Source organism: Anguilla rostrata, chromosome 5 (assembly GCF_018555375.3).
Source record: "Anguilla rostrata isolate EN2019 chromosome 5, ASM1855537v3, whole genome shotgun sequence".
In the NCBI taxonomy this organism is placed as follows: domain Eukaryota; kingdom Metazoa; phylum Chordata; class Actinopteri; order Anguilliformes; family Anguillidae; genus Anguilla; species Anguilla rostrata.
Window position 1 is genome coordinate 38,448,770 of NC_057937.1, and position 25,260 is coordinate 38,474,029.

Genomic DNA, 25,260 nt, shown 5'->3' on the forward strand with positions numbered 1-25,260 from the left:
CATCACCGCTTGCGGCTTGTAGAACTAGTGCGAAGCAAAATGAGGGCAGCCATGTTGTAGCATCACCACAGAGAGAAAGAAAGAAAGGAAGGAAGGACGAAAGAAAGACAGATAAAGGAAGAAAGACTGAGGAGAGACCATTGGAAGTAATCACCCGAGGACAAAGACCATTTAAATTAATCTCAATTCGCCATCACAGGAGTCCCACATAAACCGGAGACATCATGAGCGGGGGGACCCCTTACATCGGCAGCAAAATCAGCCTCATTTCGAAGGCCGAGATTCGCTATGAAGGGATTTTGTACACTATCGACACAGAAAATTCGACGGTGGCACTCGCAAAAGGTAGCTAGCATTAAGTTATAAAGAGGATAAATACAGAAAGTAGATGGCTGTGGTAATGCATGCCCTAGTTGGCACATAAATCATAGTGTTTGGTCCTACAGTTCTGCATTTGGTTAGGTAACGTTGGCTACCTGGAAGCTAACTAACGGATAGAATGCTAGGTTGCTAAAGAACTGGTTTAAGCAAGTAGCTCTAGCCAAGGTAGCGAACTAGTATGGGGGTAGCGGTTTCGAAAGTTCGTTAGCTAACCGTTCAGCAGAAGATTAATTTAGTTGTATTTAGATGGTGGTGACTAGCTAGCCAGCTATAGTTGTGATGAGTCACGACTATCCCCAACCTTAGGTAGCGAACGTTATCGATTGTCTAGACTAACTACGTTGTTATGAGTTCGAGTTCACATTAGCTTGCTGGCTAACGAGTGATTTCAATTTCAATTCAGTAACGTCGGTATAGTGCTAGCTAGGTAACGTTTCATTTATATCTGTAATTAGCTTTTCGTCCACACTAAAATTAATTTGCTAGATTATTTGAATGTGCTACATTATTGTAATCATGGTGACTGACTATTCGCATCAACCAGTTAACGTGAGCTACTTGGTCTGTAGTCTGATAATTTATATTATATGTTGATGATGGTAGTCAAACAATAAATTGAGACTTTTTGAACGTATTCATCGATATCCGCACAGTTTGCTAACATCGTTGACTGTCTGATTTGGTTAATTGCAAATATGTTCGCTGTCAAAATGGTGAAAACATTTAAGTTAGACGAAATGCCTTATTTACTTAGCTTCCGTTATCTGACTAACACTAGAATTCCGATGTGGCTAGCTCTAGCGCTAGTGTTTTTGATTACGAATACAGTAACGTTACCGATACAATATTTACATACTAGCTAACAGAACATTAGATAACTTAGTCTTTTAAGGAAGCGAAGCCATGCGATGGTCTTTGAGCCACGTCGTCCCTCGAATGCAAAAGACAAAGATGGCTAGCAGCCCGAGTCAGTGCCATTATTACGGCTTTAACATGGTTACAAACGTGCATGTTTGTTAACCAAGGTACATGGAAAGGTCATTAATTCGCTTCTTTTTCGTGCTAATAACCCTAACCATGACCCATGTGTTTTACTGCTTACAGTGGCATTGCTGTGGACTGCTAGCTAATTTATTTAAAACTGATCAAAGTTAGCTGACTGGTTATGAATATTAAACTATGTGAAATGTAAGCGGCATAACGGTAGGCTGGCTAAGTTACAAATTAACCAAACTTCTCTCGAAGTGCAGGCGTGGTGCGTTGAACAAAGGGTTGTCCTCAATTAACGTGGCTAACTCTGTGATGGAGCCATTCTCGAAGAAATATGGTTTAAACTTGCTTTTTTCATCATGGGAGCTAATCCTGTATCCTGAAGCTCAACTAGTCAATAACCGTAGCTGAAAAGCTAACTACATTATACATAAGTAGACATTGCTAAACTTGCTTGCTGTCTTATGTTACTCAGTGTGATAAGTACGGTTAGGCAGTTAAAAGTGATCTTGAAGACGTTATACATCATTATCAAACCCATCAGTTTCCACGTTATTAAGGATTCTATGACTGCCAGGAATATATTGCACGTTGTACCGAGACCATCCAGAGAATCCATTTCCATGGGGAACCATATTGTATAAATATTTGCATGTATAATTTGTGTACTTGTATATTTATCATTGAATGTACATTTACCTACCGAACATGACTAACTGTTATTAAAATTAAGCATGCTGGAATGTTGAAGGTTTCGTATCCAGCCCATTTATATGAACGTTCATGTCAGCTTCTCGATATATTGGGAAATCGTGTATTTGAAGCTGATGTGGTAAAACGGTGCATTATAGCTATCTGGTACCAGGGGTGGACATCGCTTTAGTTCAGTTACAACGTGATGAACATGTAATCTGCCTTGATTGAAAAAAGACTGGCACTCCTTGGCTTTCTAGTTTCTCAAGTAATTGTTTTTTTCTGTTGGAGTGAAACGGACTTTGTGTTCAAACATAGTTATAAACTTTAGATTATAAACTTTAATCAGTATAGTCAGCCAATCTGACATTTCCACTTCTATGAAAATGCATTATGGCTAATATATTCGAGTAATGGTGCCAGACACATCTTGCAACATTCCCAGCCTAGTGAGAATATATGTCATCAATTGTACTAGAGTCAGGAAAACAAATTGATACACAAAAGGTTTTTGTAAATGTTTATAATGGTGATATGGGCACAGTGCAGAAATGTATTATATTTATGATACACACATTAGAAACCTGTATGAACCTAATGTACAGATTGTTATGATAAAACTGAGGAATTCACTGTAGGTGTTTGACACAAGTTTGTCTAGGTTTGAAAGTGATATATCCTCTTATTAGTGATAGAGTTCATGCTGAGGTCACCAGGAGAAACTACATGAGAAGTAAATACAAGTGACAACACACTCAGTATGTACAGCACTATTCTGATGATAATATATGACTAGTAGACTGTGTGAGAGAATGTTTGAATCCTTAGCAACACTGCCCACTGATCTACCAGTGATGAGCACATATCTGAAAGGAAGCCACATATGGCGCAGTACCTTTTGAAAAGTTTGTGTTGGCAAGCACTTTCATGACAGGTCAGGTAAGCACGCCATGGCTTATTTGAACTCCACTGCTTTTTCAGCATTGGCATCTCTAACTGTCACTTAAAACATCTGTACTTGCGATGGCTATAGACATGATATGAGTCTTCAAATGAGTAGTTTTAATCAAACACTTAAAGTGAAGTGCAGTGAAGTGTCACAATTGATTCCAAACAAGCGACACAATAAGCAACACTTCTAACCTACCTGACAAGCAAACACATTTGTCACCATACTGAAACCCTGATGGAGCCACTGGCTCCAGCTGCTAGCTGTCGTTGTCATTTACATTTGCATCCTCAGAAGACTAGCTAGCAAGCAAATATTGTATCAGTACGATATTCACATTTAAAGCACTGGGCCTAAAGTTATATTGGAATAAAAAATGGGTATAACTAGTTAGATTCACATTTAAACAGGGTGTAACTAGTTTTGCGGATTTGTGTCCTTGTTATGATATTTTAAGTCTGCTTGTCGATTGTATGTGAAACTGTCCAATCCACAGCAGCAGAAAGTGAATTTAATTTGGTGATGCGGTCCTGAATAAGTTAATATTGTGCGTGTCTGTGTTTTCTTTTTTTCTCCCATTAGTGCGTTCTTTTGGTACGGAGGATCGGCCCACCGACAGGCCCATCCCACCCCGTGATGAGGTTTTTGAGTACATCATCTTCAGAGGGAGCGATATCAAAGACCTCACGGTTTGTGAGCCTCCAAAACCCACATGCTCCCTCCCCCAAGACCCCGCCATTGTCCAGGTAAAGGATCTCATCGCCCATCTTTTCTATAACGCTTGCAACACCAGTTGAGTTCCATACATTGCAGTAATGGGGCTTGTCTTTGTGGCTTTACAATGCATTTTTAGTTTGCGCAGTAACTGCAATATATTATAATTGATATACAAGCTCTGTGCAAAGTTTTAAGACAATTTTAAGCGTGGGATTCAATGTCAAGACATGCAGATGAAGCCTAAAGAAACTAGTGTTCATTGGTTCTTTAGAAAGAATTGTTAAATGGAATCAACAGTTGACAGCTGAAGGGAATTATCTTAAACAAAACCAAGAAGCTGACCTTGGGTGATTTAATAGATGTTCTGGACAAACTAAATGAAAGTTAGAGTTCACGATTCCTGAAAAGCACGGAAATTCTGAACAGGCTGGAAACGAGACAGAAAAGTTTGACTGGGGCAGTAGTAGAGTGAGTTGCAGGAGTCCAAGCAAGAAGAAACAAAGGGATGAACGTCTTCATATCAGAATGGGACAAAAATAACTTAATTGTGCAAATAGTTCTTAACTGGAAGAAAGCACTACACTATTCTGTTGTTGCTTGAATGATAGATCACAGTCAAAAATCCACTCCTTATGTTTCTGGCCGTTGAGGTTCCACAGTTAGATAGGCTGCCCAGGTGGTTGCGAATTGTATTTCTGGAATTGAGTGGGCCAAGTAAGTATATCTCAGATTTGGATTTGTTCAGTTGCAAAATATTTTTGGGACATCCAGAAATGCATGTCTTGGTGGTGGCTAATGAGAGAGGCAACTCAGTTGGGGTCACAGGGTTTTAGCAGGAGATACTGCTGCATATCATCAGAATAACAATGAAAGGAAATATTGTGGTTTTGAATGATATGACCCAGAGGAAGCATGTACAATGAAAAAAGGATGGAGTATGACAAGTTTCCTATAGTAACGGAGAAGTGTCTGCAAAAGTTATATGCCAAGTTCATGCTGAACTGGACATAAACTAAGGAGAGGTAAATTTGCTGACATTTGCCAATTATTCAGATTATATGAAAACAGGTTACCAAGCTAGCTCGTGAGAGAATATTACCTGAGTTACTGGTCATTCCAAAGGGAGCAGTAGTACAAATAGCATCGGCAGCTGATGTTACAAAATCCATTACTTTGTTTAAAAAATTTTTTTTTTTTTTTAAACTGGCCTGCTAATGATTTCTTGCTGGTAGCTTCCAGTTGACATTTAGGCTGGCATGCAAACTAGTTGTATGCCATTATGAAGCGTGTACTAAGTAGAGCCTAGGTCAGGACACAGGTGCTAGCTTGCTACCTATCTACAAAGAGAAGACGATAAAAAAAGATTTAGATGCCAACAAAAACATATCTCTGCTTGGTTATCAGACTTGCCTGTTCAAACCATAGCCTGTAGGAATATATGGACCAAGTCACTGTGACGTCACCCATTGACTCTCCATGAGCTTGATGAAAAGTGTTTTGAAACTCAAGAATTACAGCTCATGGGCGCTGCCATGTTGCACAAATTGGAGCCAGAGACTGCGCTGTAGGGACAGGAAGTTCAGTCATTCACTAAGCGCGTGAGTTACAGTGACTCGGTAGTGATGCAAACTGTCCGTGAGTCGTCCACAAAATATTAATATCTTGTCCGAATAGCATGATTTGGGTGGAGAAACCACATCTGGTTACTGTAAACTTAGTGTTGAAAATATCTCCAAATCATTTTCATTGCATTGTTGTTGCTGCAAATTTGTGACAATACTGGGTTTGGTTTTCATCATCCAGCCCAGTTGGATTTGAAGTGTTTTCTGGATTGCCCTTGTCTAGTGTTACCGATTTTTGCGTTTTGGCATTAGTCTTATCTGAAGTGTGTATCAAATGCCTGAAACTACTGAAAATTGCTACAGGAACGACACAAAAAAGTTCCTTCTGGCTCAACAGTTCCTGGTCTGATCGTGACATTCAACTGCTAACATGAACTGAGTTAAAGTGACCCTCTTTGCTCCACAGACACTGCTGGCCATCAGCTTAAGTTCAAGCCACATCCATTTGGAGAATTCACATGCAGAGAAAGAGATTATACTGCAAATGTGCCCGTCTGTTTTTAGACACTGACTGTGTAAATAATAGCCTATATTCATAAAGTGTACAGCTAATGCTGGCACTGATGCCACATGGACTAGCTCTTGTACAACTGTGTATTGACTGGCTTGTGGGTTTCTTTAAAATCAGAATAAACAAGCAAGCAACCTGTTAATGCTGACTTGGAGTAATTGCACTCTTGATCATGTTTTTTTTCCAGCTGTAAATGTGTTTGTATGCCTGCTTATAGTGAAAAATTTACATCCATGCCATTATTTCAACATTTCTGAAATGGTAGCATTTGGCAGAAATAACTGGTAGAAAAGTCCTTTTGCTGCCGTCTAACATTTGAACCTCTTTGGAGGTTCTACTACACTTTAAATGTCAATCAAGATATCCACCCGGAAAATTGTTTCTGCCCGCAGATATGTCCACTTGTTACACTTTTTAATACAACAGAACCCTGCTGTCGCCTGCTAGGTCGGTTTTGGCCCAATGTTTTCAAATCGGAACAACATGGCCTATTCATAAACACTCATATTCCGCCTAAACAGTCCACTGAAATGTGTTTCTGAAAACATTTGTGGTGTGAAATAGGCCATGTAATAGCTGAATCCTGATGCGTATTTGATCTGCATCGCCAAGTTTGACAGTTTGATCCAAGTTCCAGAGCTGGGCTGGACAAATTCATTAGCATAGAGAATACTTTATGCAAATGAGTGGGTCACACCTTCTCCACCCACTCCAAGAAGCATATTTCAAAATTGTGCAGTAAGCGGAACTAGGCTAAAACAGAGAGTGCAATTTCTCTTGAAGTGCATTTGTTTAAGGCAGGCACCAGTGCGGTTAGACTTGAAGCCACAGAGAAAGGAAGTGATTTTTCTCAGCAGTATATGTTGGTTTCAGGCCAGCTTGTTTCGTCCTGCCCGAAATCTGCGTTCTCCTTGTGTTAAGGATCGTTTTTTCCCCCCATCTTTCTAGTCATCTCTTGGGTCCACCGCTCCTGCGACGACATTCCAGTCCGTGGGCTCCTATGGGCCTTTCAGCCGGGCTCCCGTGCCTCCCTACAGCCAGTTCAGCCCTGGCCCCCTGGTGGCTCAGCAGTTTGGGGCCGTCGGTGCAGGTAGGTGCCACCTCACTGGGTGATGGCTTACACGGATTAAACTTCCATCTACAACCACTATCGCATCAGCTCAATTGATTTTTTTGACAGCAATTTAATATGCTCAGTGCAACTTGTCTTGTTGGGAAGGTATCAACATGAGGTAGATTATGTGCATTTGGTTAATCTGGTACAGAAAGGGTTAGTTAAATGGTAATTAGTTCTATATGAAATTCACTTATTGGATTTAAGGACTGCTTTGTATAAATATAAAAATTCAGTAAAGCTGCATGGAATTTATTGAATACTAGAGATACACTTTTGTGGCCAAAAGTATGTAGACACTCCTTCTGATTGGTGGGTTCAGCTACTTCAGCCACACCCATTGCTAACAGATGTATTCAATCAAGCAAACAGCCGTGCAATCTCCATTGACAAACATTGGCAGTTGAATTGGGTGTACTGTAGAGCTCAGTGACTTTCAATGCAGCATTTTCATAGGATGCCAGTTAGTCAAATTTCTGCCCTGCTAGAGCTGCCCAGTCAACTGAAAGTGCCGTTATTGTGAAGTGGAAATGTCTAGGAGCAACAACAGCTCATCCACGAAGCAGTAAGCCACTCAAGCTCACAGAATGGGACTGCCAAGTGCTGATGTGCGTATCACATAAAAATAGTCTGTCCTTGGTTGCAAATCTCACTACCGAGTTTCAGACTGCCTCTGGAAGCAACGTCAGCTCAAGAACTGTTGGTAGCTTCATGAAATGGATTTCCATGGCCAAGCAGCCGCACACAAGCCGAAGATCACCATGCACAATGCCAAGGGTCAGCTGGAGTTGTGTAAAGTACATCGTCATTGAACTCCAGAGCAGGGGAAGCGCATTCTCTGGAGTGGTGGATCATGCTTCACGATCTGGCAGTCTGATGGACGAATCTGGGTTTGGTGAATGCCAAAATGCATACCCGCCCACTACCTACTTGATGTTTGTTTGGAGGAGGAATAAGGGTCTGGAGCTGTTTTTCATGGTTTGGCCTAAGCCCCTTAGTTCCAGTGAAGGGAGTGGAAGCAAATCCCTGCAGCCATGTTCCAAAATCTAGCGGAAAGCCTTCCCAGAAGAGTGGAGGCTGTTACAGCAACAAAGAGGCGACCAACTCCATATTAATGCCCATGGTTTTAGAACGAGCTGTTGAACAAGCACACATGGGTGTGGTGTTTTGGTGTCCACATACTTTTGGCCATGTAGTCTATATCCGGTTTTGTCATACATGTCATAAACACAATTGCTTCCTCTACACAATCACAGTGGCATCTCATGACTGTACTGGAGTCCTGAAGGTGTAAGGAAATTTAAAGCAGTAGCATTTCTGCGTTCAGTTGTACATTGAGCCCAACTCGAAAAGAATGGGTGTAGAGATGGGAATAACTCCATGGCAACTCCTCGAGTGCATGGCAGCTTGAGCCTGTAGGTTTTCATAGGAACCGGGTGATATGCTGAACATAGGCCACTGATGGACGTCTTCCCTTCGGTGTCCCGACCACAAAAACCCGGAGTGGCTGAAACTGCATTGCACGGATCAACCAGTCTCCATGCCCGCACCTCTGAACCTGCTGTTCCTCTCCATCCAGGAAGCTCAGAGCCCGCCGTTGGTAGCGACACGAGCGTAGCTGCACCCCTGTCCCAGAGCAGTACTATTGGCTCAGCTTTTACCCCTGACTCAGTGAATACACGCGTAATTGAAGGTAACGGGTCTGTGAGGGAGGAAAATACGAATAGACTTCTGTGTATGTAAAGTTTGATATCAGTGTCCAGGCTAAATACATACAGTATAGAAGCACAAAAAAACCTGTTCTGAATACCCCCCAGAGCCATCATTCTTTATTTAAGGGAATTATTGTGGTCTGTATGCTTTGCGGCCTTTGCTTTTTAAGCTTTTATTGCTTCCCTGTTCATCAGGTGTCCCTATTCCAGTATGTGATTTAATTTGTATTAATGTAATGTGCTTTCAAATGAGGCATCTGAGCTTGTTCTCCTTTTCTTAGACTGTATAATTGGACATATGCAGCCAAATGAGGCATGGCACCATGTTTAAAAAGGAAAAGCGTGAAATTCCTAAGGTCATTTCTTATCTTTAACATTGCAGATGGGCAGGGAAAGGGGTTTGTGGTAGCAATAACAAGCTGATTTCATTATGGGATTTTAAGTGGTGATTGTGTAGTGAGAGCCATTAGCTGTTGTGTGTTGCTTTAGTCTTCCTTTAAGCCAGTCTCAGGTTTATGTGTTGTGTTGAGCCGCGGAGAGTTCTTATACTGACTGAGGACAGTATAATTGACCCATTTTTCAAACTCTTATTGTCTCCTCCAGGTCGCACAAGCCCCCAACTGGACCCTCTGATTAAGAGCCCCACCCTGGAGCAGGCAGCACAGACGGCCCCCTCCCCTCCCGTGGCCGTGGGACGGAGGAGCCCCGCCCCAGCCAGACCCGCCCCAACCAGCAGCCAGAAGCCCCTGGACGGTCCAGAGCAGCGGAGAGGTGGGAGAACCATTCCTTTTCAATGACTTGTCGAGATGCACATAGAAATTAATGTTCGAAGTGGCCTTCTTTAAATATTACCCTACATTTGCATTTAATCTCCGGTAAATGAATTGCTGCTGCATTTATTCTGCTGTCTTCCCACATGTATGCATTGACACTGTTTTTTGTTAATCCCACAGGGCATTTAGTAAACATTAAACATTATAACTTGACAGGAACTGAACCCCCAAAAACCCAGAGACAAGATTCTGAACCAGGAAGGGGTGATCCGTCTAAACGGCAATCGGGTAAGAGTGTTGTTCTATTGTATTTTGTTTTTGTGAATTTTATTGGTTTTAACTGTTCCTGTTGATTGATTTCAGTGTATGTTATGTTATGCTAATGGAAGAATAGCAGCCAGGGCCCTTGTGGTCATTTTGAATTGCATAAGTGCGCTGATGTCTAATAACCTACTGTAACTATTTATTGTAAGTTCTAAGTTGACCGTCTCTGGTAGCTTAAGGTGCCATGGTTTAGAGGCGTTGCATTGTTTCCCATCACAAGTAATTGGTGTTAAACTGATTTAACTTGAAGTGAGTCATTCTTTTGTTTCATTAAAGTTTGAAAGTTTTAAAATCCCGTCCATAGAAAAAGGTGTAATTCATATTGTTACATATCTCCTTCTCTGCTGTCTCACTGTAATCTCAGGTGAGCAGGGCTTGTGAATATACGCTTGTTCAACAGTAATATAACAGGCTTCTCTTTGTCTGCAGGGCTTGTCTGCCCAGGGCATTGTGGGGGTTTTCCCCAACCCTGACCTTTATATGAGCATAGACTTGCTAACGGAAGAGTTGGTGCGGAAGGGCTATAGAGTGCAGGGCCTAAAGTGTAGCAGGGACCTGACTGCTGAACCTGCACTATCATGTTTCCTCCAGGAGGGGCACCGCCTGTCCGTCGGGGCCGTGGAAGTGGAGGAGGTGGTGGTGGTGGAGGAGGAGGCGGAGGCGGTGGTGGTGGTGGTGGTGGCGGAGGAAGCGGCGGCGGCGGCGGTGGTGGTCATGGCGGAAGCGGTCACGGCGGTCACCGTGGCAGGGGCCGCTTCGCCGTGCGGAGAGACGGGCCCGTGAAGTTCGAGAAGGACTTCGACTTCGAGAGCGCCAACGCCCAGTTCAACAAGGAGGAGATTGACAGGGAGTTCCAGAGCAAGCTCAAGCTAAAAGGTTCGTCTGAAACCGTGAAGCATTTTTTCAATACGATGCACAGATTCTGCAGGTCGGTTTTCATGTGCCTGGTTGCAGCTGTATAAAGTCAGCTTAATGCTGAAATCTGGGTGTTCCAGAGCAACAGCGTACAGCAGGCTAGCGGGATGTGTGGAGTGATGCCTGCTCGCGTAATAAATGACCTCCTGTAATGAACGCAGACGAGAAGCCCGAGAAGGTGGAGAAGGCCGTGAACGGCGAGGACAAGGGCGACTCCGGAGTGGAGACGCAGAACAGCGAGGGGAACGCCGACGAAGAGGACCCCCTCGGCCCCAACTGCTATTACGACAAGTCCAAGTCTTTCTTCGACAACATCTCCTGTGACGACACCAGGTACTTAGAAGTTTCTACGTTGCGAAGTTTCACAGTGTTACGTTTGCCAAAATTCACTACATTAACGTTACACATGATAAGGAACACGGTTTTTGAGTATGACTGTCTGTACGGGTATCAACTTGAGGATTTCAACGGTCAATTGTAGCGACTTCTGACGCCATTTTCTGCTTCAGCTCATCAGCGTGTTTTACAGCAGTCTCCATTGGGACATGAGATCAAGTTACTCCCGGTTAAGAACCGTTTCTGTATGCGTTCATTGTTTACCTGAAGTTGGAAAATATCTGGCCCCAGTGAATTGCAATGCCTGATTATTTTGTGTTGATTAACTATGGATATTACTTTTTTTAGGAAAGCAGCAGAAAAGTCTGGAATTTCAGCATTCCCAAGGTAATTACATTTTTTCTTCATAATTGCTTGAGGTTTTTCCCTGAGCATGTACAATAAATGGAATTAGTGTGATTTATGGAAATTCAGAAATTCTGGATTTTCAGGGACTTTCATTGTGGATCCATTGATTTTCTGTTAAACATTGCAGATTTTATTCATAATTTCCCTGTAGTTATTGGAACTATGTCCTCCTGTTTCAAAATAGAGATTATAGAGGCGGAATAAATCAGGGGGAGGGGGAAGAAATATACATAAATTGTGAACAGAATAAAGTGGTCTGTCCCATAAACCAAGTGAGGGAAAAACAGGGAGAATGTTGTAGTTAAGCAGATGCTGGATGAAGACATGGATTTCAAATATTTTAGGATGTTGGCCAGCCGATGCGATGAATAAATGAACTGCATCCATCCTTAAATTGTACACATAATGGCTTTCTTACTATTTTAAAAAATTTATTTTGCTTTATTCCAATGATCAGTTCCAGAGACAAGTAAAAAAAACAATTTCAATGAAAACTAATTTCAGAGTTCCCTCTGACTGTGTCCACCACATAAAATTCTAGAAATGTGCGACAAAGTCATGTGACACTTTCAGTTGAAACGTGTCGTGCAACAAAATATCAGTTAGGCTTTGCTGATGGAATTGCAGAGAAACAAGAACGTATTGTGGAGTAAGGTTAACATGGCTTGCATTATTAATTCTGATACTGCAGCCCTTTGCGATGTTTATTGTGGAAATTCACGTGGCAGTGATGATAAACAAAACGATATGTTGTGCAGCCCTATTCTGCTCTGGTGCAGTACAAAACTTTTATTTAAAAAAAAAAAAAAAAAAAAAAATGTATTTATGTATTTTTTGTGGCGTTGTTTCAGTCTGTGCACCGGTATCGCTTTTGCCTCAGGGCTGTTAGCGTAGCTTCTTCTGTCTCTGGCGTAGCGTCGGTACGGTACTGACTTCCGTTCTCACCCCTGCGTCTGCTGCAGGGAGCGAAGGCCGACCTGGGCCGAGGAGCGGCGGATGAACGCCGAGACGTTCGGCATCCCCGTGCGCCACGGGCGCGGCCGCGGCGGCTACAGGGGGCGCGGGGGCATGGGCTACCGCGGGGGCCGGGGCCGCTCGGCCAGCCGGGGCTCTTTCGGGCCCCCGCGCGGAGGCACCGGAAGCTTCCGCGGCTACAGAGGAAGCCGGGGCGGCAGGGAGTTCTCGGATTTCGAATACAGGGTAACGACTCGCCGCTTTCGCGAACCCGTCAGCTCAAGGCATCGTCGCTTACCGCAGCATCATCAGACCTGGGTCAAATACGTATCGTGTTTTGGATTCAAATACTTTTCTGTGCTCTGTTGGTCTTGCCTGGTGTAATTGAGCCTGCCAATATGACCAGAAGGCGGGGTTTGCATTTTTTTGAGTTATTTCATTGGTTCCAACGCACCAGACAAGATCAGTAAAGCGTAGAAAAGCATTTGAATCCAAAACAAATATGTATTTGACCCAGGTGTGAGTGTCATGTACAGCGATATGCGTTTAGTTAACAGGTGTTTAAGTCGTAAAGATGAGACCGTATGAATAAGTGGTTTATCCCGCCTTAGAGTTCATTTAATATAGAGAGCCCATAAATGTAAGAAAGTGTATGATTAATAGCATAAATGTCGCATCACGTATGCATTTATCTGCCTGTTCAAAGTCTGTATTCTTAGTGAAGATACATTTTTGTGCTGTGGTCTTAAGCACGGAGAATACATGTTCAACCCCATTTGTGCTTTCTTCCAGAAGGACAACAAAGTGGCTGCGTAGTACAACAGGAAGGCGGATCCAAAAAGAAGCCTCGCTCCTCTCGGTCCAGAAATTCGCTTGGGGGGTCTCAACTTTTGCCAAAAAAGAAAAAAAAAAAAAAAGAACGAAGAAGAGTACTCGCTGTTTATTCGTCACCAGCACTGGGGGTGGAGACTGCTGGAGTTCAGCGGGTGTAAAAAGATTTACACGCATTTATGACGCAGTCTGCGGGGGGCTTATTCAGCGCTACGTGGGAAACATTGGCAGAAGGACGAGAGATTATGTAAAATACAGTACTTCAGTGGAACTATTCAGTATTTTTGCATCAATTTGAGTTTTTCTTACTAAAATTGTATTTGATAATGTTCTGTTAAGTGTAAAGATGTATGCAGAAGCCCGCTGATACTGTGATGAGTACTTTGGTCACTGATATAGCTTTATTTTTTTGGATATATCCTGTAATGTACCTTAGAAGCACCAAAATCTTGTACATAGCCAGTTTGGGTCACAGTTACAGCTTTATACCTTGTTTTCTACTTCACGTATCTCGATAGCCGGTTTAATCCCACTTCTCAACTGCCTGCTGTATTTTGCCGAGTCGTCCTTGTCCGAAGTACTCGTTTTAATTTGCATTTTTGATGTTCTTGGGTATATCGGCACAGTGTGGCTCACACGGCGAACAGACTTTTCAGCATACTAGTTGAGCATACCTAGTCAGTATGGTTCCACAAAGAAGTACGGAGCCATTGGTGCGAGCTAGACTTCAGCAGCTGTCGTTCTTTTCTGGCTTGATATCGTTCTTTTCTGGCTTGATATCATTTCTGGCTTGATACCACTTCGATGTTTTGTAGTCACTTCAGACCTCCACTAAGACCCATTCACACGGGACATACGAACAGGTGCCACCGCTCCCTACAAACCACTGGAATGAGATTTGTTGGCCTTCGGGTTGGTTGAAGGCTGTGATTTTCTGTGGCGGTAGAAGAATGTGTTCATTTTCATTTCTACCCCAGAGATGCGACACTGCCCATGTTTTGTGACTTCAGAAGGTCAGTATGGAATTGCTGCAATTGAGTTTTGACGAGCTTAAATAGTTTACTTTGACATTGTTATGCTGGGAGTTGAAGTGTGTCCATGCCGTAAACTGCTTATTTTTGTCAGTTGTATAGACCCAGTAACTTGCGCCTGGTGTAGATGTCAATATTCACAATAAGTTAATTTTGTTCTTACGATTACTGATTAAGATGGCGAAATGTTTGCATCACTGGGCACTTGAGTATTCCCTTAAAATTTTGTGATCATTGATGGCGATGGTCTCCATATTGCGAAGGATGTTTCCCTTCCAGCATTTTTAAAGTACTTATCCAGAAAGCCTTGAATTACTCTTAAGGAATTATTTTTTTCAGAAAATACTCAATTGCACTTTGAAGAATTGGGTTTTTAAAGAGCAATGTCATCAGGTAACCCTTTAAAAATAACCTGTGGGTTGTGTTTTGTGTCGACTACGTGGTGATTTGTGATGCCCGCTATATCCTGTGTGAATGGACCTTGACCTTTTAAGCGTTGCGTTGGGTGCGTAAGACTTCATATTTTTAACATTAATATTAGAGATGTCAAATTTTGGTATGGTTTCTAAAAAAATGCTATATAACAAGTGTTAATGGTGACTGTAAGGTGAATGGATTACTTTGTATAGCAGGCTAAGAAATGTAAGCCACTTGATTTGCTGCCTTGTACGTGCAAAGTTGCCTCTGACATGTGACCGGAAATTTACTTTCTCCTAAAATAAGGATCTAATGGCTACATGCTCATGGGTAAGCATGCATAAGTAACTGGATGTTTTTAATATGATTTTGTTGCCTCTGAAGATTTGGGACAGTGTCGAGTTAGTCATTGCGTTACCAAGTGACTGGGTGCTAGAAGACTTTTTTTTCTCTTAAAGTTCTCTGGGTTTTCCGTTGACAGGAATCTGATATAGCCTCGCTCTCAAAAAAAGTACAATAATCATTTTATCCTTTAAAATGTGGATACATTTTTTTCTCCTTTACTTTCTGTTTTTGACCTGTTTTTCAAATCTGTGACTGTTACAGAATTGCATTTCTCTGCAAGTCACCTGGCTCCAAGTGCAAATTTCAGTTTAAATGTAGGTTCACAGACTTGATAAGCTAATATAGGCCTACAACTTTAAACCAGAGAGTTTTGAAATCTAACAAGCAGCACAACTTTGGCGTATTTTTTCTTAAAAAAAAACCGTCTGAATGGAATTAATTTTTTTTCCTTTTGGTGTGGGAGGGGTGGGTGGTCACATGGTAAAACAATGCTTAAACTTTGGTACTCCATTAGTTTTCAGACTGGGGAAGGGGATGTTTCACATTATTAGTTCTCAAATTTGGGAGGTGCAGGGATTATTGTGGCTAGCTACTCCCCAGAAATGTTAAACCAAGAAAAATTAGTTTACGATTCTTGCATAGACTTTCTAAAGGCACTACAAGAAAACCAGACCGAGGTGATACATGATGTAGGGCAGCTAATTAAATGTCTAGTAGTTAGGTATGTACAGTTGTTTGACCGTACATTATAGCGAACTCGCAATACACTGCATGATAGTCGTGCCGTGTGAAAAGCCACAAAATGAACGCTGAACAACTTCGACATGTTCCCGGATTTATTGCAATAACTGTACGTTACTGAAATATCCCATGCTAAATAGAGACCAAGACTGTACATACTGCCAAAATGCTATACGCTGTGAAGGTTTCATTTTGTTTATTCCTGATCTCTGGTTCCAAACTCAAGCAATTTAACAGCATGGTGTACCCTCAGCTCGCCTCAGCAGATTGGGGTTTTTATTCAACGCAAAGAATAAACAGTTGTTCAATACCTGCGCCTCGTCCTTTTTTTATGCTTTTCACCGTTCTCGATCAACTGTTGTTCCTAAAAAAAAAATATATATATGCATCTCAGACTAGATTTTAAGTATGCCAAACTTGGGACATGAGTTTGAAAGTGGGGAAAAGATGAATAGAGATTAAATAGTGTATTTGTGTGCGTAGAATAAAGTTCTTGTGGTAGCCTAAATTAGTTTTGTTATGCATGATCATGTATGTAATGTAAATCCAGAAGTCTATTATAATTTAGTATTTTAGGATTCGAGTTGTGTGCAAACCTTTTTTGCCGAGCTGTCGCGTCTTGTCAAGTGGGCCAGCTTTTCCATCTCATATGCACTGTGTTGCCTGTGTCACAACTGATATTATACAGTTTGGCCTACAGGAGATTTGTAGGAAAATTGTGTTGACATGGAAAAAAGTGTAGGTGTACAACTAGAAGACCAAAAAATGACTTGCCTATACAATATGTTTCGTCTGTGAGAAACCATCCTGGATGGCAAACCATGACCTGCACAGTTTGACCTGTAGAGGGTGCAAGTGTCTTTACAAAGTTTTATATTGCTACTAAATACAATCGTACTTTGATTTACATAATTTGGTTATTGCAAGTACAGGCACATACGAAAGATTGCAATGACATTAAATACGTGCTGGGAGAAACAAAACAATTGCCAAAGTTTTTTTTTTATTGTTAAATGTTCATCTGTAGTAAAGCAAATAGTTTTTCTTTTCTTTTTTTAATTACAGAAGCTTTCGAATGTAAAATACAAAATGTACAATTTCAGGTTGGAAAAACATTGTACTCCACGAAAAAGAAAATGAGTCTAGAGCAAGTAAGTCTGGGCTCTAGCACTTGGCAGTTTCAGTGAAAGGAACGTTTGTGGAGAACTGCTCTGACCAAATGCGATGAAATGAGTTTAAACTGCCTGCTATCTTTTCAAAGTTTTCTCTGAAGCGTATTTAACATTAAGAGCACCTACATAACAGTGTCAGGAGAATGGTTTGCCTTTACACCTTTCCTTTTCTAGAGCCTTGCCTTGGTCTGTTTCTTGGTAGTCATTTTGTAACTGGACTGCTCATCTACTGAAGATAACAAGTGACCACTTTCGGAATCTGCAATATAAGGTTAGGAGAAATTTTAAATATTGAGTTTGGGGTCTGTCACAAAAAGAGACTAACAATAAGCAGAACAATATTTATACAGCTTTTTCAACCCCACAAAGCCAACACCCCCTAACTAAAGGAATTTGTTTGGAAACAACCTCAAGTAAAACAATACCCAAAATTCAAGTACTTGTCTTTCTACATTGATTTTTTTGTTGCATTTAATCAAATAAACAGTAGCCAAACAGTTCCTTCTATTTTCTGTCTGGATTACAATATTTTAGTAGAACCAAGTTGTAAACCATTTGACCCTGCAGAGAGAGTTCAAGGTCTTTATGATTTTTGTTAAAGGCTGCAAAAGTTTAGGGAGATTAACAGACAAAAAGCAACAAACCCCATATTCTGATTGTGCAAAGCATGTAACCATAAAAGGTATACATATATACACAGCAAACAATTCTCTGTAAACATGGTATCTTAGTTTTCAGAAAATGGTGTAATATAAATACAGGCAACATTGGCATCCACAAACATCACAAAAAAGGTAACATTCTCCGTGTTTAAAAACAGCCCACCGCCATAGAAACCAAAGATGTGGTCTCAAAAAAAAACCACCCAATTTCCCCCAAATATTTATAATGGCATATTTGGTAACCTTTTAAATATATTGATGCAGTTAAACTCTGTAGCAAAGAAAATGTGCTTTTCACCATCTTTAAGGGGAAGAAAAAATAGTCTCATACATATGCCTATATTAGCCACATATAGTAATGGTATATTTCCAAAAATACAAAAATAAGATTAATACTGTTAACATTTGTACAAGAAAAATATTGTATTAAATGACCAAATGCAGAGTTTATTTTTAAGAGGTGAATAGTTATTTCAGAAACAACCTGCAAATCAGGGAAAACAAAATCCAAACTCAGAACTAAGAGCTTTGACCATTGGACATTCAGTTTATTATATATTGGGCTGGGCAACTGCATTTTAGACAATATCAGACTCCATTCTTTTACACTGAAGTCACCTTCTGAATGACACTTTGGTTGGAAAATAATTATCTGCAAGTTGCCAATATTAGCATGGCACATAGATACTGCTACTATTCTTACATAGTCAGTTGTCAAAAAAGTAGTGTACGTCTTCCAAATTGCACCTCTGCAATGATTATTATACTTTTGCTGAGCCTGCTCAAAGCTTCTAATAAAAAGAAGTAAATTATTTATATAACAAACAGAGTCATTTACAAACTATGAAACAATTGTGAAGGGCTGTAGTCTGGTTCACCACATGATTTGACATGAGATTTGGCAGTCACAGCTTCTTAGACACACAGTACAGTTAATGGAGGGGGTACCAGAAGAACCTCCCCTCCCCCAGCCCCCTACAGACACAGACGCACACACTATCACATTCATTCGGCTGCGGTAACATCATGGATGGTTGCACAGTGTGCATGCCACAGGCTACCAACGTCGCAGGAAATAAAGCACGTACGTAAATCAGGCCAGGACACGACCGTCAGACCAGCTGCTCCTAACGTGGCTCACGCGCGACTCGTTAGCGGGTTCGAGGGCTTAGAAAACATTTGCTTTGAAAATGGGGGTTTGTGAAATGGAAAAAATACGTACAAAATACTCGCATGCTTTCTAAAAATGCATCTGAAGAGACTCGTTTTTCCATTTTACGCATTTCTGATTGGAGGACTGATGCCTAATGGTCGTGGCCATTTAGCCGTTAGCGAGGAACACAGCCACGAGTACGCGACAAGCCTATGTACATTTCCTTCACTTCTCGGTTGGTTAGTCAAGTTAGAGGCGGCGCTCCGAGCCCCGGACGTTTGGCTGGGTCGGGTTCCCAGCGGGCGGGGTCAGAACTGGTGCAGGTAGGAGGGCCGGTGTTCGTGCTTGAAGGGGAAAGTTTTGAAACCCTTGTTAATGGGCTTGTGCTGGGAGGCTTGCTGCTGTTGCGCTGGGCTCTGCTGCTGCTGCTGTTGGGCGTAGGGGAAACCAGAGGAGATCCCAGAGGAGATCCCTGGCGAGGGGGAGCAGTCGCTGGCCGTGGACCACACCGGCGACTGCAGCATTTGCATCGAGTCGTTCCATTGGCTGGAGGGGATGGTCATCTGGTACAAGGAAGAGCTCGGATTGGGCAGAGTGTTGGTGTGGGGGGAGGAGTGCTGCCAGGGGGCCTTGGGGGGCCACGTCTTTGTTTTACTCTCCTGTGGAGCAGAGTTGGAAGGGTGATTCACACATCCTAGAATGCTCAAAACAAGATCCCACTGATTGTCAGCTAAATCTGCCACACAGCAGCTTAAAAAAAACATCACAACAAATGCTGCAGTCCAAGGAGAGTAGTCAGAAACACAGCATGTAACCTTGGCACAAAGTTCATCTCAAAACAACAGACGATGAAATTAAAATGTACACAGGAACGGTCGGTTTCCAACAATTAAAAATATGTACAAATTAAACAAATGTTAATAGTTTATTAAATACAATTTTATAATTTCTTATTAAATTCCATGTTAAGCAGCAGTGTCTTTATAAACAAACAAAATGCTAACCTTGTAACACGTGTGTAAATTTACATGAAAAAAGCGATGGATGCTTCTTTAAATTTTTTTATGAAAATAAACTCTTTGCCCCAGAAGTTTTACTGGTGCTTTATTTAGGTATAGAGGCTGCAATCTGAGATTTATCTGTTGGGACTGTTAATGCTGTGTTGTGTTAAGTACAAGAATCGAGGCCAATTAACACATCTCAGAACACAAGTAGCAGATGGCTGTTTGTAACCAGTGAAAACAAGGCACTGACTGAAAATTGCAGGAGCAGAGAAACCTGCCCCAATGAAGTCATGGCTGAAAGTTGGCAAGCCGCAGATACCGCAGATTCTGCCTGGGAGGCCTCACCTGATTGTTATCGTCCCCGGAGTGGTGGAGAGGTGACGAGGGCAAAGGACACACTTCCTGCTCGCCACAGCTGTGTTTTCTGCACCGAGAAGAGGAGCAAAACGCACGTAAACAACACAGCCCTGATGGCTCAAAATGGTGGCCAACACCTGGTCCTGGAGAACCTCTGGGTCTTGTAGATTTTGTTTGAAATCAACAGACCACGTAGCTCTCCAGGACTGGGGATTGACTTATTTCACTGATAATGGAGACCCACTGCGTCTGGGTGTTTAGTTTTCACCTTTAAAAAAAAAAGATCAGTAAAAAGCTCAGAGGAAAGAAGTCAAGTGAGGATAGCTTTAGTTAGCCACTGCTTTAGATTTATTTCAGTGCTGTATAAAAATAAATAAAAAACCATTAGGCCCTGTGGCTTAAGATATCAGCAACAGCAACAACAGATTGATGAGAAATCACAAGGATGGATTAACACAACATTTCTCTTGGGGAAGACAATGGCCATGTGACTGGGAGGGGGGCAACAACTGTACCTTCTCTGTTTGACAGCTGCTACGAGGTCAGGTCCTGAGAACATAGAGAACAGGCTGTCCCCATTGGCCGAGGAGGTTTCATCACTGGAGCTGGCGGAGTCCCCCTGATTGGCTGACCAGCTGCTGTTCACGGCATCCCTGGTCACATGACAGAAGGACCTATGATGAGTTTTATTACTTTCTCCCCCCTTGTGTGCCCTTCTGAACACAAAACTGTTGGGACTCAACATCACATAGCACTAGATAAAGTAATTACATTTTTTAATCCCGCCCCCCAAAAAAATCCCTTGCATGAAGTGAGCAGCATTTATTAGGAGCAAGAAGCTCACCCCTCCGTGTAGTATTCAGGGTGGGGCCAGGTCCTGTGTGCCTCATCAGCGATTGGCCAGTTGCTGCGGGCGTTGCTAGGGCGACGGACGTGCTGCGCTTGCCGTTTCTGCTGCATGGCTTGGTTCACCCCGGCCACATACCGAGCAAACTCAGGGTCAGAGCCAACTGCGTACGGGAAGATAGAAACCCCCCAGTCAGTTTCTGCTCCACCTCTATTCAGGAACTCAGGAACTTCATTCTGAAACATAATGACTATAAAATAATACAGAACTACAAAAAAAGATAAGTTTAATATAAATACTTACATGGGAAATACACATAAGTGTAAAACGAGTACTGACATTTATGAAGATATATGAAAGAAACATGCAAAATGAGCCACCAAGAGTCAAAGACCCCGTGAGACAAGGATCAAGCAGCTAACGCCGAAGGGAGTCGTTTCTCACTGGCCCATGATGGCGGGGACGGGCCGAGGCGACAGCCTTCCGGCACGCTCGGGGACCGCCTCTGACTGTCCGTCACCGTGGCCTCACTTCCCTTTCCCCCCTCGCCGCGTCCAAATCGGGAGCGAGACTTTCCGACCGCGCATTGCTCCCCTATCCCGTCTAATCCTGGTGGGGGTGCTTCTCTGCTGCTGTGGGCACGGGGCCATGCCTCCTTGTTGCTGTGGTATTTGTGTGGGGGCGCCAGGCTTCTATAGGCTGCGAGCGTTAATGTGAACGGGCCTGTAATGGCGTCCCAGGGCTACGCTTCTGAGTCAACGTAGCAAAAAATAACCGCCCGATTACTCGAACGGCGCAAAGGCGGTCTCTTTACGGCGATTGGCCCGGATTGTTTTCCGTCACACGGGAACTTAAGGAAAAGAGTGTCCTTTTTCCTTTGCGAAAAACACATTTTCTGGCTCGAGTCGTGAAGGGAAGGCCTGTGGACGGAGACGGCCTTTTCTGAGAAGCACATCTGTGAGCCAAATGGGGGTAGCGGCTACAGAAAGATGGAAGAAATCTCAAAGCAGCAAGTCTGAGACTGAAACGCGACCGTGACAGTAAGAGCAAACCATTCGCTCAAAGAAAAAGAACGCCCCTCTAATGTAACGGCTGCGCTCATAAACAGGATGCTTGGGTCTTTTTGACCAGACACGAGCTGTGATCCCTGTGTTCAAACGACAAGCTCGGAGCAGTTCTGTGGCTCGACAGAGGCATGGTTACCGTCCCACACCATAAGCAGGGGTCCCGAAAAGCCCCTCCGCTGCATCTCCGTCTCAAATCGAATGGCATGAAAAATCGAAGACTTTGACCAGACTCTGCGAGGGGTGTGGCTCTGTCTGCAGGATGCCCCACTCCAAAGCCCCCCCAACACAGACAAGGTTTTGACCCCCTGCCATACTGCCTTCTCAGCTGAGGTCACTTCACCATCTCAACAAAAAATGCTTTCAACACACAACAGTACAAAAATTCCAAGTTACTTATGCATGGAAAGCGCTGTCTATAGGTCATTAATTCAAATTTGCTAAATCTAGGCCTGCCATAGTATTGATATCTGACACCCACTGTGCTCACGCTCCATGGTTCTCATCAGCCTGGCTGCAGAACTTCTAAGGCATACAGTAAGGCCACTAAGGCAGCTCATACATGTTCCATTAAACTAATAAGACATTGCGTGAGCTCATGCATCAAAATGAGGCCAAGTAACAAAAAACTACATACTGTATATACATATATATTCAATTTGTATCTTAGCTCACATAAATTAAACAAGCTCTATTCCAAAGCAATGCTAACCCAATGTTTCCCACATAATTTCAAGCAACTTGGCGCTGTGTTTTTCCATCATGCCATCCGAAGAGAATGTGGTAATTCAAACTTGGTCACATCAAAATACAGAAACATCCGAGGTTCGTTAAAAAGCATTCTGGCGCCCGCTGCGCTCGCGCTCCATGGTTCTCGTCAGCCCCGCCGCAGAACTTCAGCACTGAGGCAGCTCACACATATGTTCCATTATACCAATTAGACACATCGAATGAGGTCATGCATAACAACTGCTGCCAGGGAACTGGGACTTGTTTTCAGCATGACAACCAACTAAAAAGACTGTGCAAATAAGAACTCAAGTCCCTTAGAATTATGGGTGACCCTAAGAGATAGATCGACTGCTTGTTCCTCCAGGCTCATTACATTCAGTTAATCTGTTACAGAAACCATTGGCATGTATATTAATGTATAATGTATGGTGGCAACTGCTTCTCGTTTCCCTCAGACACTACTCAGACCAAGACATAAAATATACGAGTACTTGCATTTCAGGCCAACCCAATTTTATGTTACTGAATTTGATTTATCCCTCTTTAGCTGGAAGGTTTGTTTAGTCTAGTTATCATACTTGCTTTGGAAACAAACCTCAGGTATGTGTCTCAGACCGAAATAGAAACGTTTGGGAATCGTCGACGCAAACGTCTGGGTGGAAAAATCCATCCACTGGAAATGTGTGGCCTCGAACTGTGGTTTGGTGAAGGTGGGACTCACTCACCGGCTGGGTCGAATGGCAAGGTGTCCCCCAGGGACCCGTAGGACCCCTCACTTTGGTCCCGGTTTGGCCAGGTGTTGTTTCGCGGGCCGTGAGGCTTGTGCCCCAGCATCTCTGACACCACGCTGTCCATGTAGGTGCTCACCAGGCCCAGGCTGTACAGGTCCGAGCTGAGGTTCGGGAGGCCCGGCGCACCCCACTGCCCCAGCTGCCCGATGGGGGAGAGCCCGGAAGGGGGAGGGGCCTGTGGGGGGGCCGAGCTCGCGGGCCACTTGGCCTGCGCTCGCTGCGGAGGATGCTGCTGGGGCAGTGGCTGCTGGGACTGCAGCTGGGGAGAGGCGGGCTGCTGCTGGCCAATGGGCTGCAGGAGATGCTGATAATACTGCAGTGCCTGCTGGGACAGCTGCGGCTGCTGCTGCTGCTGCTGCTGTGGTTGTTTCTGAGCTGGGGGCTCCTGCTGTTGGTGCTGATGCTGTTGCTGGGACAACACCTGCAGGGGAGGGGCCTGCAGGATGCCATGGGACAGGGCCTGCGAGGTTGGCGGGGGTCCTGCTGGGGGTTTGAGCTCGGCTGCGTTGGTGGACGCCACAGAGTTCCTCCTCTTGACCTGGGGGGAGGCCTGCTGGGACTTGCCCATGTTGAACCCTGAGAGAAAGTCTATGACGTCCTGCATCTCCTGGTCCGTGGGCAGGTTCATGCCCTTGAAGTCGGGGGGGTAGCCATTGGCCAGCATATCGGCCGGACCTTGGAACAATTGCCCAGGGGTGCGCGACAGGCTCGCGTTGAGGAGGCTCTGCAGCCGGCTGTCAGCCCCGCCCCCTGCCCCGCCCGGGACCTTGGCCTTGTCCTCGGAGCTGCCCCCAGGGAAGACGCTGCGGGACGGGGTGCTGGGGATGGAGTAGCTGCCGCTGCTGCCTCCGCTCGGGGAGGCCTTCTTGGTGAACTTGGAGGTGAGCTTGGAGATGGTCTTGGGCAGACCGCTGGAGGGCTTGAGCCCGTTCCCAGCCGGGAGCTCTGCCGGCGCTCCATAGTCGGGGCTCTCCCGCTGCAGCTGTATCTGAATGGTGGGCAGGGCCTGGTCTCTGTGGAAGAAGGGCAGTAAGGTTACACCACATTATCATTAGAAAGGACGTCTCAAAAGGACTAACCCAAGCTTTTCCACTAAATTTGGCCAACTTCTGTTAACTTCTGGACCAACGGAGATCATTTAATTATATCAGGGACTTCTACCTCTATAGTAAGCCATTGACGAGACTTTCTCTTGTCTTTTAGGACAGCGGTTTCTGTTCACTTGCCTGAAGTCCTTCCACCTGTTGAGGTCGAAGACGGCAGTGTAGAGAACGTCCACCAGGCCCAGCGTCTTCTCGGGGTCCAGACTCCGCTGCAGCAGAGACATGGTGGCCGGGTCCTCCTTCAGACACCTGAAACACCCCCGCACAAAATATCTCAGAGCACAGACCCCTAAGACAGCCCGGCTTAGCAGGCCCCAACCGAAACAACTGGTTTCATTTCCCACAATACACTGCAAACTCCCCTAAGGCACCACAGACTAACAAGAATGCAAAGCAAGGGTATGCAGCACGTCCTGTTAGTAACAACTGCAGAGTTACGGTGCAAATATACCACGGATATTCAGGTCAAATGCCAAATGTGATGAGTCAAAGATGAAAAGTTGACATTCTTACCATGTAGAGGGGACCTGAACCATGATTCTGGAGCCCTCCAATGTGATCTGCGGTGCGTAGGCTTCCTTGTTCTCAATCTGAGCGGTGTCGACAACCAC

The 25,260-nt window shown here is 43.7% G+C and overlaps 2 protein-coding genes across 8 annotated transcripts in view; one reads left to right on the top strand and one right to left on the bottom strand.

Annotated features, from left to right (window-relative positions):
* LOC135255234 (protein LSM14 homolog A-like) lies at window positions 1-16,074 on the top strand. Of its 4 annotated transcripts, none has more exons than XM_064336117.1 (11): window positions 1-345; window positions 3,596-3,759; window positions 6,812-6,953; window positions 8,557-8,670; window positions 9,293-9,460; window positions 9,643-9,750; window positions 10,378-10,662; window positions 10,863-11,034; window positions 11,386-11,424; window positions 12,408-12,645; window positions 13,192-16,074. In XM_064336117.1, the coding sequence occupies exons 1-11, from the start codon at window positions 225-227 to the stop codon at window positions 13,213-13,215; spliced, it is 1,575 nt and encodes a 524-aa protein (XP_064192187.1). In that variant the 5' UTR covers window positions 1-224; the 3' UTR covers window positions 13,216-16,074. The 4 variants fall into 4 exon arrangements, with proteins under 4 accessions (XP_064192187.1, XP_064192188.1, XP_064192189.1 ...); XM_064336118.1 differs by having other exon boundaries at window positions 13,195-16,074; XM_064336119.1 differs by having other exon boundaries at window positions 9,679-9,750.
* Window positions 16,075-16,747: 673 nt separating this feature from the next.
* Window positions 16,748-25,260, bottom strand: part of LOC135255233 (granule associated Rac and RHOG effector protein 1-like) — a 32,604-nt gene continuing 24,091 nt past the window's right edge. For 3 of the 4 annotated variants that reach the window (XM_064336113.1, XM_064336115.1, XM_064336114.1), the window contains exons 8-14: window positions 25,163-25,260; window positions 24,773-24,898; window positions 23,481-24,559; window positions 20,957-21,122; window positions 20,628-20,786; window positions 20,101-20,179; window positions 16,748-19,410 (exon numbers count right to left, since the gene is read on the bottom strand). In XM_064336113.1, the coding sequence (XP_064192183.1) occupies window positions 19,060-19,410; window positions 20,101-20,179; window positions 20,628-20,786; window positions 20,957-21,122; window positions 23,481-24,559; window positions 24,773-24,898; window positions 25,163-25,260 (2,058 nt within the window). In that variant the 3' untranslated portion in view covers window positions 16,748-19,059. The remainder of the gene's footprint in view (window positions 19,411-20,100; window positions 20,180-20,627; window positions 20,787-20,956; window positions 21,123-23,480; window positions 24,560-24,772; window positions 24,899-25,162) is intronic. The other variant, XM_064336116.1, reaches the window with a different exon arrangement.

What these genes read in the sequence shown, in the direction of transcription:
- LOC135255234 (XM_064336117.1), top strand. Translation starts at nt 225, where the DNA reads ATGAGCGGGGGGACCCCTTACATCGGCAGCAAAATCAGCCTCATTTCG. An exon ending in GAATACACGCGTAATTGAAG is followed by an intron (nt 8,671 to 9,292) that starts GTAACGGGTCTG and finishes TGTCTCCTCCAG; the next exon opens with GTCGCACAAGCCCCCAACTG. An exon ending in CGGTCCAGAGCAGCGGAGAG is followed by an intron (nt 9,461 to 9,642) that starts GTGGGAGAACCA and finishes TTAATCCCACAG; the next exon opens with GGCATTTAGTAAACATTAAA.